We start from the raw sequence: 14026 nt of genomic DNA, 5'->3' as shown, positions 1-14026 counted from the left end.
TCGATGACAAGCGTGTTCAGGTCTGGGGAAAACAAGGCACACGTAATCAGCCGCAACCCAGAACATCACGGTTATGGTATGGGCAGGGATTTCGCTGGGGTATCGCATCAACCTGCACACCTGCAGACGGGGTTCTGTGACGGCTATAAGTTATCGGGACGAAGTCCTAGATCCTAACTGAGAGATTGTACGCTGCAGCAGTGCGTCTTGCTTTAGTTTTAATGGACGATATTGCGCGTTACCATAGAGCTGCCATCGTCAAGGACTACCTGGAGAGCGAGGTTATTGTGCGTATGGACTGGCTGGCGTACACTTCCGACTTTAAACCCATTGAAAATGTTTGAGATACCCTCGGCCGTGCTGTGTGTACACGTTTCCCACAAGCAGCAACTCTCACAGAGTTGGAAACTGCTCTACAGGAGGAATGGCGGTCACTTAAATCTGTGGTGGTTTATTACCTCATAAAAAGCATGGTTACACGGTCTAATTTTCGTCTGCAAATGAGGGGTGCTCATGTACCCTGTTGATGTCAGTTTTTGCTGTTTGTTTGAGTTTAAACAATATTTTGTAAATGACTCCAATATAACATGAATATTTACTATTGTTTTCATCTCTGTACGTAATTCTTTGTTTTGTTCATTGCATAAACATATTTGCTACCTTCCTGCCGTATTTCTTGTCAATCAAAGCAGTACGTATCCATTGCTTCGCATTTTACCTCTCCGTGCTTAACTTCTGGCAGTGAGTGTAGAATATGTAATTATTAAATTCAGTTTATCAAGTTAGGGTTCATTTTTCATTAAATTTCAACCATAAAAGTGACTTTCTATTGCGAACACATTAAATTAAGTTGTTCATTACGAGAGGGAAATTGAAGAACAGAATAGCAAGAAAATATTTCTCCCAACATATCATTACGAATCATAATGTGTAAAAAATAAAATAAATAAATAAAGATACAAATAAAGTAGCAGTAGCATTAAAAAGTTAGATAATACATTAGAATATTAACTATATAAGTTAGTAGAAATGCTTAAAAAGTTTTTAATATATATTTTTATCTGATGTGTATACCAGTGGTTGGAAGTAGCGCGCTACAAGTAGCGACACTACTGTAGTAGCTACATTTTTTAGTAGTAGCGCACTACTTTTTAAAAAAAGTAGTGTAGTGAGTGGTTCGAAACAAAAAAATAGTAGTTTGTAGCGATTTCTGGAAACTACTTTTTAATAAAGTTTTTTTTAAAGAAACAATTAGGTTCAAAGAGATTATTGTTCCAATACTGTAAAAGCACCTATTTTCGCGAAAAGGAAGATATCGGTGATTTTTCGGGTTGAAAATTTCGTGAATTTTATATGAACAGACTGAAAGTTGAAAAACAGAAATATTTCTCGAAGCTCAAATTTTCGTAGTTACGACGAGCACGCGAAAATCACGAAAATTAAAGTATCGCGAAAATGAATACTTTTACAGTATTCACCAAATAAAGAAGCTACTGTAAATGTTATAGAAGAGGATGATATTGAAGTTCCCTGGCCGGCTTACATTGAATAAGAGCATTACACTGATTTTATGATAACGAGCGTTTTTGGAAAAAGAGAAAAAAGAAATAATAGATAATTCTTATTAATATTCCATGTTCATGTGAGCTAATTTATCAATCTAAACTTTTTTTCGTTCAATCCTCTTACGGCGCGCGCCTGTGTGTGTACATATTAGGGTGCCTCAATAAAATCTCAAGTTGATTTTTCACAAGTCGCACACCCTCTCATATTTTTCCTTTGACGTCAAAACAATTGTAAAGAAAAAAAAATATCACATAATTTGAACAACGGCAATCAGTACCAAATTAAAAAAAAAAAAGAAACTTTTTTTTTAGAAACTCGAAATTTCTGTTGATAAAAACTTTGCCCCTATACCCCGCATGCACCACAAAAACATTTATTCTAATTAAAAAACATTTAGGTATCCCACACTTGGCCTTTTTTCGAAATTTTCAAGCTGAAACATACCTACAGCAAAGTAGTAATTAGCGTTAAATAGAAATTTTTGCTCTCCTGCAATATTGAAGTCTCCCACATAATACTCAAAGATATGGATTTTTTCAAGGTTTAGTTACTTTTTTCATTTTAAACATATTACATATTATTTTTTAATTATTCATTTGCAAATGTTGATCTGAAAATGTGTTCGCTAATAATCTTTGAACTTGATATTTTATTTAAATTTATGTGTATTTTTTTAAAAGAAAAATTGAAAAAAAAAAATCAATTTTTGAAGAAAATTATAATTTTTAGGCCAAATGTAGGGTGTCTTAATGATTTTTAATTTGAATAAACATTTTTGTGGTACATGTGGGTGTGGGGTATACGCGGGCAATGTTTTATCAACAGAAATTTCAAGTTTATTTTATTTTATTTATTTTTTTTTTTTTTCATTTCGATTTGGCCATGCATACAAGTGCTGGTTTACGCTTTCAGACGCATGTCTTAACGAAATGCCGTTGTTCAAATAATATATATGAAAAAAAATTTTCACAATTGTTTTTACATAACAGGAAAAATGTAAAAGGGTATGTAACTTGAAAAATCTGCTTTCATTTTTTGTGAGATACCCTAGTCTCACTCACTTTTTTGTTTATTTACTTATTTTTTCAAAAGTAGCAAAGTAGCGACTACATTTCAAAAGCAGTTTGTAGTTGCTACATTTAAAAAAAAGTAGTTGTAGTTGCAGTTAACTACATTTGTAACAAAGTAGTTGTAGTTCGCTACAAAAAAAAATGTAGTTTTTCCAACCACTGGTGTATACATATGTACAGACATAAATGCATGTAACAAAGTTCAAAATAATAATAATAATAATAATTAATAAATAAATAAACCACATTTTTGTCAAAAAATTTGATTTTACGTTTCCCAAAAATTACATCTGTCTCAAAGTTAATGGTTGATTGATGATTTGACTAATTTATATAATTTTGGTAATTCGACCGGAAAAAACCATTGGCTAATTTTTTTAATTGTAAAAAAAATGTGTATATTTCGGGTATAATATGAATTGCATATATACCTTTCAGTATATACTATTTTTTGTGTTTACGACGAAAAGAAAGCTTTTATAACGCATTTTAATTTAAAAAAGTTCGCTTCTTTAATTATTCAATAATCCCACCCCTCCCCCCTCAAAAAAAAAAACTCTTTTTTTTCCACCGTCTCAAAAGTTTCGGGAAATTTACATATCTGACCTTTCCAAATCAACACTCCTGTGGACAAACCTTCACGAAACATTTTTAAATTCACGGGTTACGCTTAAGCTCCGGTATTTTGACCTTCTCCCCCCCCCCCTCCAAAAAAAAAAGAATTTTTTTTTTCTATACCGCTTCAAACTTTCCGTAAATTGTACACCATTGCTTTTTTCCTAATCAAATCTATTGTGGACAAACCTTCATGCAACATTTTTAAATTCACGGGTTCAGGTTTAGACTGCAGCATTCTGACCCCCCCCCCCTCCTCCCCTCAATCTCTTTCTAAGGAAATGAAAACACAATTTCTGAACCATAACAAGATGAGAAGAGACGTCACGACTCTTCAAATCAATCTTCTCAAAAGTAAAGTTTCCTTTCGAGGTTTGGTGTTTTTTCTCTTTCTCTTCTCCTTTTTGGAGGAACGGACAGTCTCGAGGAAGATAAAAATGTTCCCGGGCCTCTTCTTACCTAAACAAAAGCCTTTATCATTTTAAAGTTTCTGTTTCACGGTCTACAGCGTCTGAGAGCTTTCTCTGATTCTCTTCAAGGGCTGGGATTTCTTAAGAGCCGTATTGATTCTTTGCCGAGATAAAAAGAGCTACTGCAAAGTGTATAAAAGACGAAGTCGGTAGAAAGACATTTAGTCAACGACTCCCTTTCAAGATTTTTTGCTCCTACCTTTTTTTTTTTTTGTCTTAAGCTGATTTATTTTAGTACGTGTTTGAACTGTGTGACTCTTCCAACATTGATCAAAATTTAGTTAAATCTTATAAACCCTCAGAAAAAGAAAAAAAAAAACCCTCTACAATATTAAAAAACTATTTTATGAGAAGAAAGCCCTACACACAGACACAATTACACAAAATACTCGGTGCAATAATGGGTTCGTTTCCAAAATTTTAAAAGTATTTTTTTCTGAAAGAGCATGCTTAAAAACATAGGATCTGACCATTTTTTAAATAATTTCACTAAGTTTCATTCATTTTTAAAAACATATTTTAATCGATGCGCTTTCATTGTTTACATTTCTTGCCGATGACATCACAAATGATGAAATGCCATTTTGTGTTGCCATTCACAGAGCAAAATATTTAATTCGCATCTTTACTCATATGTACTGGCAACAATATGGTTGATAGCAAGCGTAGAGAGCAATTTTAATTCGCTTCTTGATTATCATCATAACGTGGAAATGCGGTACAAAATGCGACAAAGAGCATCATTTTTGACGTCATCAAGAATGCGCCTTGTTTGCAAAATCGAACGTTTTAAAAAATTAATTAAAAAATAACTGTTGGGAAAATGAAGGAATTTTCTGGGTCCATGTTATTTTATTTTATTATTATTATTTTTTTTTTTTTGGCTTTTTCTATCAATTTCAGTGGCTAAAAGTACTACAATTGACTGAAGGAAACAACCCCATTCAGTATAATACGTCAAAAGGAACGAAAATCCTCGAAATATTTCCTTTCTCTTTTAGTCTCAAAAAAGAAATAGAAAACAATAACTCTAACCGTTGCCAAAAAATATGTTTAAAATAATACACGATTAGGCGAAAGATAAATAAAGAATGAAGAATTATACTATTTTTTCTTTTTATGATAAAATTATGGGAGACTGGGGATACTTGATCCCTAGGAATACATGATCCCATAGTCAAAAATGTACCAAAATCATTTAGTAGAGATTTGAAACCTAACAATGATCCCAGGGAACAAGTATTCATATAACAATATAAACACAATAAAAAAAATATAAATATTGTTTACTTAGTTGACATTAACTTTAAACATTCAAAACCATGTTAACATGATAAAATTTATCATATTTTGAGTGATAGATTTAAACAATCACTACAGTAAATATGCTAAACAATTAAAATATCAATTTGCACTTGTAACCCACATAACACCTCTAACATCTAAACATAAACTAACTCTACTAGTAAATTATGTTCTGATCAGCCAAATGAGCTTGAACGAGTTGAAATAAATGTCAAATCTTTGTTTGAAAGAAGAAAAACCATGATTTTGCTATAGTTGGATTTACAACAAAAAAGTGAGTTGCCCATTATGCAGACCCATTAGCGGATAGAATGCAAAGTGGATTTTTAGAGTTTGAAATAAGTTTTCTGGTAAAAGGTAATATGCTTAATCAATCTATTTTTCCTGAAAAATTGACAAAATGTGTTAAGCTGCACACATCCAGTTGGGTTGAGCGGAACTTCAAGAACTACAACAAACGAATTGTTTGCATTTGACTTTTCAGGTTTTGAAAACATATAAGCTAGACTTTCTTTTTTATAAGTTCACTGATATTTACATTTTTCTTCCCTCTTCTTAAAAATTAATTCAGTTGATGAAAATCTTAATTCTATTATTGCAAGACAAGAATCCAATAAGATGATTTTCATGCCTGTCATCCTATTTTTTTACTTTCTTCTATATCTAATATATACAGTGGTAGACAAAATTATAGACTCAATTTTTTTTCTTTTGTTTCAATTATAACATGACTCATTTTAAATTATTTTCATTGAAGTGAATATGAATAGTTGAAGAAATAGTTCTAAAATTAGTAGATCTTATCAATTAAATTAAAAAATTCATAAAATTAGAAAATTTGCAAATTTAATATTTTATCATTACGTGAAACCTGGACAAAAGTATAAACTCAAAGGTAAAAAATATAGGATTACGAGAAGGTTTCGTTCGAAAATGTTAATTTAACGCCATAGAATGAATAAATGTTGCCATCAGTGATTGCTTAAAGTTTTGTTTTTGGAAATTAATGAGAAACATATAAATGCACCGCTGGACAAAATTATAAACTCAATTTTTTTTCCCATTTTTTCAATCATAATTTAACTCGGTTATTTATTTTTTTTCATAAATAACTGACTAAATAGTCCTAAATTCAGTATAACTCATAAACTTCATAAAATAAATAATTTAATTAAAAAAATTCTCAACTTTAATATCTTAATTCGCAACTCCAATCAACTATAGGGGCGCTGCAGCCACTGTCTAATGGCGGATGAAAAGATAAAACAAGCAGATGCCGTAACTTATAACTTGCTTTGAAGCTTAATGAATGACAGTAATATTTCATCGTGCCTGTGGGAAATTTTCTTTTCGATTCCTCTGAAATTACATTACACCATAAACTCTCTGAAGCCTGTAATTTTCTCGAAAGAAAACACGTGGAACGGAGTGTTTTACCTTTTTCTTTAGTATTGTTAATCACCGCAAGGTAGCATATTCGAGCTCTAGAGTTGCGAAAAACACATGAAACCTGGACAAAAGTATCAACTCAAAGGTAAGAAACTCAGAAGTTTGGTAGAATTTTATTTTTAGAGTTTTGAAATGCCTCAAGGTTTAAAACTTACAGAGCAACAAGTAGGAAAAATTGTGGCCTACAGAGATGCTGGTAAAACCCAGCGCCAAATTGCCTATGTAGTTAAATGCTCCCAAGGGGCAGTAAAAAATGTACTGAAGGAACTCCCAAGTTATGGGAGAAGAAAAAGGACGGGGAGGCATTCGAAACTGAGAGAGATTTAAGATATATTTTACATACAGCATCAAACACAGGAGCTTCTTCCAGCAAAACTCTGAAGACTTTAAAACTCAAGGTGAGCTCTAGGACAGTTAGAAGAGTTCTACAACAAGCTCAGAATATGAAGTGGAGAAAAATGAAAGCACAGCCAAAGCTGGAGGTTCGGCATATTACTGAAAGATTTCAATTTGCACAGAGACATATGTCTTGGAAAAAAATGTGGAATTCAGTTGTTTGCTCCGATGAAAAAAATTCAACTTGGATGATCCAGATGGCTTAAGATACTATTGGCATGACATTAGAAAGAAAGAACAACACATATTTAGCCGAAACTTTGGTGGAGGTTCTGTAATGGTTTGGGCTGGTTTATCTCAGCATGGTAAAGCAGGATTGGCGTTTCTCAATGGAAGACAGAACGCTGAAGATTACCAATTAATACTGGAAGATCATCTATTACCTTTTGCTCATCTGATTCCCGTAAGTAACTAGTTATTTCAGCAAGATAACGCGAGTGTACACACAGCGAAATGTACAAAAGAATGGTTAAGCGCTGGGGTATCAGTTATCAAATGGGCCAGCTCGTAGTCCGGATCTTATTCCGATTCAGAATCTTTGGGGGACCATGGTTCGCAAAGTTTATCATGATGGGCACCAGTACCAAGCCACAGAGGAATTAAAAAGGGCAATACTTTCAGCATGGAACCATATGCCACTGCAGCTGTTGGAAACTCTCGTGAAATCTATGCTTAGCCGCATATTCCAGGTAATTCAGAAAAATGGTGGCCCAAATCGTTTTTAAAAGTTAGTAGTTTACACTGATGGCTAGATTTAATGCAGTGTTAATTTTTAAAACATTTCAAATATTGATTTTTTTTTTCAATTTGTCCTTGTTAATAGCAAAATTACATTTTCCTAAATCTCTGCTTTGTATTGCTAAAGTAATTGCAAATGTAACTTAATTAAACTCAAATAATTTTATTTTGTCAGCTTATAATTGTGTTTACGCAGTATCGTAAGTTTATAATTTTGTAATTCAGCATTGGTTCATTTTTGGATAGTAAATTATTAAGTATTTGAATAAAATTCTACCAAACTTCAGAGTTTCTTACTTTTGAGTTAATACTTTTGTCCAGGCTTTATGTGCTATGAAGATATTAAAGTTAAGAATTGTTTTAATTAAATTATTTATTTTATAAAGTTTATGAGTTATACTGAGTTTAGGACTATTAAGTCAGTTATTTATCTTAACAGGAACAAAAAAAAAAAAAAAAAAAAACTGAGTTAAATTATGATTGAAAAAATGGAGAGAAAAAAAATGAGTTTATAATTTTGTCCAGCGGTGCATTTATATGTTTCTCATTAATTTCCAAAGCCTAAACTTTTAGCAATCACTGATAGCAACATTTATTCATTCTATGCCGTTAAATTAACATTTTCGAACGAAGCTTTCTCGTAATCCTGGATTTTTTACCTTTGAGTTTATACGTTTGTCCAGGTTTCACGTAATGATAAAATATTAAATTTGCAAATTTTCTAATTTCATGAATTATTTAATTTAATTGATAAGATTTACTAATTTTAGAACTATTTCTTCAACTATTTATCTTAAATTCAATAAAGATAATTTAAACTGAGTCATGTTATAATTGAAACAAAAGAAAAAAAAATTGAGTCTATAATTTTGTCCACCACTGTAGAAGAAAGTATTGGATTCGTGCAAATTTTCGAATTTCGAATTTTGACGGATTCGAACGTTTTGAGGTGTGCTGAGTCCATTTCGACTATTTTTGGAAAATGTCTGTCTGTCTGTGTGTGTGTATGTGTGTATGTATGTGTGTGTGTATGTGTGTGTGTATGTGTGTCACGTCTGTGTGTGACCAGTTTTTTGTGGCCGCTCTACAGCAAATACTACCGCATGAAATCGAACGAAATTTGGTACACATATGTGCCCCTATGTGAACTTGTGCCCATTGGTTTTTGGCGCGAATTCCTCCAAGGGGGGTGGAGCAATGGGACGTTTTTTGAGTTACGCGTGCTTGCTATTCCTCAGTAAGTAACTGGCGGAATCAAACAAAATTTGGTCCATATGTTGCCATTAACAGGAGCAGGTGCTGATTCAATTTTGGTGTCAATAACTCAAAGGGGGGTTGAGCTATAGAACGTTTTTTTTTGTCGTCAATTGTGACTGCTGTATCTCAAGAAATAATGAACGGAATGAAAGAAAAATTTATCGACAAGTAGCCCTTAGTGGGTATAAGAGCTGATTTTATTTTGGTGTCAACAGCTAAAAAGGGGGTAGCGCAATCGCCCGTTCTTTTTTTCCATTGTGAGTGCCCTATCTCAAGAAGCAATGCTACGTTCTGGTTGAAATTTGGAATATATGTTAATCCATATGTAAACAGGCTTTGGTTCAATTTTGACGCCAATCGCTCCAAGAGGTGTTGATTTTTTTTTTTTTTTTTTGCGAATAAAAATAGCTTTATTAATGCAACAATAAGAAAGATAAATCGTAATAGATTGTCGTCTGCGTATTTCTCGTGATTTTAATTGTATGGAAATGATCGGAAATATTATCTCAATGATTTAAAATTTTTAACTGTTGCCATCTTATGTTTGTTAACAAATAAAATATTTGTAATTAATTCAAGCAAGGCTTTTAAAATAACTTTCAATTTTCGCTCTTTGCTTTGCTTTTGCAATAATTCAGACATCGGGATGGTCGTCAAGTTTTTGCATGTGTAATTTTGCTTTTGTTGGGAATATTGCTTCCTCGTCAAGCATGGGGAGGGATCAGAAAAAGGAAAAATATAGAAGAAAGTTTCGTGATGGCCACAACATACTAGTTTAATTTGTTTTAATTTTAGCTTTCTTACGCTACTTTAAAAAAATTGTTAGTTTTATTAATAAAATATAGTTTTTTTTTTTTTTTTGGCCACAACTATTGGATAATAATTAACTGATTAAAAGCATCATAAGTTCATGAAAGTTGTGTACATTTTTTTTTTACTAATGTCTAGTGAAATTTGAAACTATACTATTTTGTGTTCACTTTATTATAATTTAATAAAGAAAATTAGAAATGGTGTTATTTTTTTAGAAACATTGTATAGAAAACTAAAATTCATCAATAAATTGCCGATCTAATAAAAATTCTATATATTTTCTCAGTGGGATCAAGTATCCCCCATGAAGGGACCATTTATCCATTGATGTGGAGATACATGATCCCTTTATGAAATTTTTGAAAAAAATTATTTTACCAAAACTATCTGTTTAATTTCAACTAAAAAAAAATACTGTCAGATACAGGAAAAAATCACCTTTGTTCATGTACTTAAAAAAAAAAAAAAAAACTGACAATTTGCAGCAGAGGAAAAAATTGAAAACTAAAGTGGGGATCAAGTATCCCCAGTCTCCCCTACTTATAACAATCAGAAGTTATATTTTACAATTCGTTTGATATGAATTTTCACCAAAATTGAACTATTTCGCTCTAGGTTTTTTTTTTTTTTTTGAATGGAGAACAACTTGTAATTATTTGATTTATTTATTTGTTTCGTTTTAACAGCTTGGGAGCTTCAACGAAGTTTTATTTTCTTCCAAATTTCACATCGTTTAGCATAAATCTTTAGAATTACCCATAGAGCAGAGATCTAGTAGTCAAAAGTTTACCACTAGGGGTATTCCAGTCTCAAAAATTAAACTGATTTTTCTGCCATCGTTATATGGCAGTACTTCATACTAGTAACTAGAATGCTATTTATTGTTTGCTTGGGGAGAAATGTTTCTTATGGCTCAAGTTTACAGCTTTAAACCTATGTCACCTAATGATACCGATAAATTTTCGTACCAACGAGAACGCCAAGATCGATCCCGTAACATCGCAAAAGGTGGTAGCCCGTCTCCCACCAGGTTAAAAAAAATAAAAAAATCAGGTGGGGACATTGCACCTCACAAGGTGCTACGACATGGCACCAAAAGTTCAACTTCATGAAAAAGAATTTTAAACTTGTTTTTCGGCTTGAACATTTTCAACCATTATTTCAGACAAAGATGAGAAATTGTGGGATAGAGTCAAAAAATTCTTACTTCTTGATCTTCCGTTTCTAAAAGAATAAGTCTGACCAGGACGATGTTAATAGCGTTTCCAATACTTGCATCATGATACAAAGATGATACCTGAAAGTAAATTATAATTTACACTGCATTATGGCAATAAATTTTGTTTATGTATTAATTAACACACATGGAGTTTTTGTTTAAAAAAGATAGGAGACTTGATTAGGAAAATTATTGTTTCCAGATTTAAGTTAGACTCAACCCCCCCCCCCCCCCTTCACACACAAAACATCATTTATACTGTTAAAGATCTTTAAAATACTCCAACATTGGCCGAATGATTATAGTTTTTCCGAATAGAGCTCAAAATTTTCCCAAATGATCATAATTTTACCAAATCGTCAGACAAAAATTTCTGAATAAGGAAATTTTTGAAAGTCACAGTGACATAACGTGATCTCCCATCGAGACTCCTGTTCTCTGAGTACATCCATTCCGAAACTGAAGGATAGCCATTTTCTTTTCGCACAATCCCTCCCATTCTTTCTTTATTAGAGAAATATTTACATCTATGAAACAACTTGAAATTGAGAACATATTTCTATCACCGGAAGTGATGCACCCAATAGTTTTCCTTTTCAGCGAGAACACAGTGAAACCATCGTTTAAAAACAAATTGTTAAACAATACTATTAAAATAATGTGTATTTTCATATTACAACCATTGTCTAATCAAGAAAAAAGCCAAGGTGATGCACAGATCCTGGAAAAATTTGGTGCCCCCTCTCGCAAGAAAATCCCCACATTTTCGAAGCAGTAGTTTCTAAAAAGAAAAAGAGAAGGATGGAAATGTACCCCATTTTGGTGCCCCTACAATTGTAGTGCCCAGGTTCATGGGCTTGCAGGATAACCATGTATTTATCAGGCCCAGCTGCCGGTCTCATGACTTGAGCCATGTTCTATGTTCTATGGCCATGTTTTATGTCCATGGACGAGTTCATTAAGTTATGCTAAAACAATCACGTGCGCAGAAAAGTCCGAGAAGAACCTTTTTATCTCTGCTGCAAGTGGGTGACGTAGCAAAAAAAGAGCCTCGTGCATACCATCGAGTTGTTGTTTTAAGTTAAGTTTCATGGAACATGGAGCTATTTTAATTGTTAAAATTTTTCTCTGTAAATTCTAAAATAATAAAATAACCAACCACGTATACACAGTAAAGTCCACGACTAACTTTTTATCGCTGCCGTAAGTGGGTGACGTAGCAAAAAAATATCCTCGTGCAATCAGTGCTTTGTTATTTTAACTTAAATTTCATGGAACATGGAACTATTTTAATAATTAAAGTTTATGTTCTGTATGTAATCTAAAATAAGAAAATGATATCTGCTGTGCTCTTTCCCACTAAAACCGTCAAACATCAACCAAGCAACGCATCAAAGTTTTTAAAGATGCCGTTTTGGTACATAGACTATTGCTTCAACGCGATTGTCGGAATAAAAATACCGGACAAATAAAAGGAAATAACCAACGATTTGTAGAACAAAATTAGATTATTGCAGACACGTGTTTCGGAGTTCCAATGAACATCTTTTTAAATCAAAATAGTAAGCTTTTGGATGTAAAGATATTCTGTAAAAGCAACGAGAAAGAGCAGCAGACAACTTAAATAAAAAAAAAAATAGCAAATTAACAAAGAATCAGGACAAAATAGAACTCAGAGCCGGAATTTATAATTCCCTTCAAGAAAAAAAAATTAACTTCGAAATCTTGCTCTAGTACTACCTACGCCAAAGATATTCCATTCAACTTAATAAATTACTAAAAAGAAAAAATATATATACTTTGATAGTAATGCGTCTAAAGAAAACGAAAAGCTTGTAACTGCACTCAGTATAGTTTGAAACTCATGTTAATTATATGTTACATTACCGACGCAGAACATTTTTAAATTAGTTATTCATACAATCGTAATTTTGCATAAACTGACCTTGTTATTTAAAATACCCTTTGTGCCTCTGGCCTTGATTGCTTGAAATATTATAAACCGAAAAACAATGGCAAGTCTTATTAGCGAGGTAAAAAATGATCTTGTAAAACTGAGAACCCTATATTTATTCAAGGAATAATCACGATTCATCATTAGCAATCATTCTTATTTGCGGTTTCGATTTTTTTATGAATCAGAGTCGAAGAGTACTGTATAATCTTTTTAATGGGAAAAAAAATCACGAAATTTAAATTATTAGTTATCTTTAATTCGATTAATTCTACCCAGTATATCGGTTAACACCGAAACAAAATAAGCCATTTCTTTTTTAATTAACGGGGGTGATGATGTCCCCGCAGTAAGAAAACAAATAACATCGCGAGAAGGTTGATGAAGGTCATTATAGAGCGATGATTTTCATCGATATTTCTCACAATCACACATCATTATATCAGAGCTTATAGGAGCTCAGTTCCTGAACTTGTTTTCAATCATTTGTAAATTTTCACAATTTAGATGAAATTCAAACAATTTATGAGTTAAAGTAATTTAATTTTTAGTTTGTCTTTCTTACGTTTAAGGATGAAAATTATCCATCTTTCTATTATTTTCAATCTTTCATTTCTCACTCTCACTAGTAAAAAACTCACCAAGTGGAGAAGTGGCGTTGTTTGTTTCTCTCTGAGAAATAAATTTAAAATGAAAACTGGCGCCTAACTTCCAGGAAATCTTGATTTGCTTATCGCGTTTCTGCTCTCCACATTCCCAAGGAAGTCTATGTTTTTAACTTCTTTAGTTTGGAGTAGTGATGTTCCGAATATCCGTATCCGTATCCGCGGATATCCGAGGGAAAATAAAGATCTGTATCCGTATCCGTTACTTTTTTTGACGGATCTTAAACGGATCTTTTCAATTCTAAAAATTCTTAAATATCTCCATATGAGGTTCTTTTTATAATGTTTAATTTAATATTAGTTTTTGTTATTGATTTGGGGTTTCTGTTATGATTCATTTTGGTTTTTCTCGGCATCCTTCAAAAAAAGTGAGACTAAATACTCTATTTACTGTTTGTAAAGGTGTTCCTGGCTCTGTTATTTCGTCGGTCAGAGTAAGTTGGGTGGAATGGGTCAGCACTGCATTTATGCTGATCCATTCCTTCCAGCTCTCCCCTCAATTTTTACGG

General features: G+C 32.5%; 1 protein-coding gene across 1 annotated transcript in view; it reads right to left on the bottom strand.

The window, feature by feature from the left end:
- The window catches only part of LOC129220653 (A disintegrin and metalloproteinase with thrombospondin motifs 7-like), a 92240-nt gene extending 80428 nt beyond the window's left edge, over positions 1 to 11812 (bottom strand). The window contains exons 1-2 of the mRNA XM_054855082.1: positions 11768 to 11812; positions 10887 to 10976 (exon numbers count right to left, since the gene is read on the bottom strand). Of these exons, the coding sequence (XP_054711057.1) occupies positions 10887 to 10976; positions 11768 to 11812 (135 nt within the window). The remainder of the gene's footprint in view (positions 1 to 10886; positions 10977 to 11767) is intronic.
- Between the last annotated feature and the right edge of the window lie 2214 nt (positions 11813 to 14026).

This window comes from Uloborus diversus, chromosome 4 (genome assembly GCF_026930045.1).
Source record: "Uloborus diversus isolate 005 chromosome 4, Udiv.v.3.1, whole genome shotgun sequence".
In the NCBI taxonomy this organism is placed as follows: domain Eukaryota; kingdom Metazoa; phylum Arthropoda; class Arachnida; order Araneae; family Uloboridae; genus Uloborus; species Uloborus diversus.
Note: the sequence above shows the minus strand (reverse complement) of the source record. Positions and strands in the feature narration are given on the sequence as shown.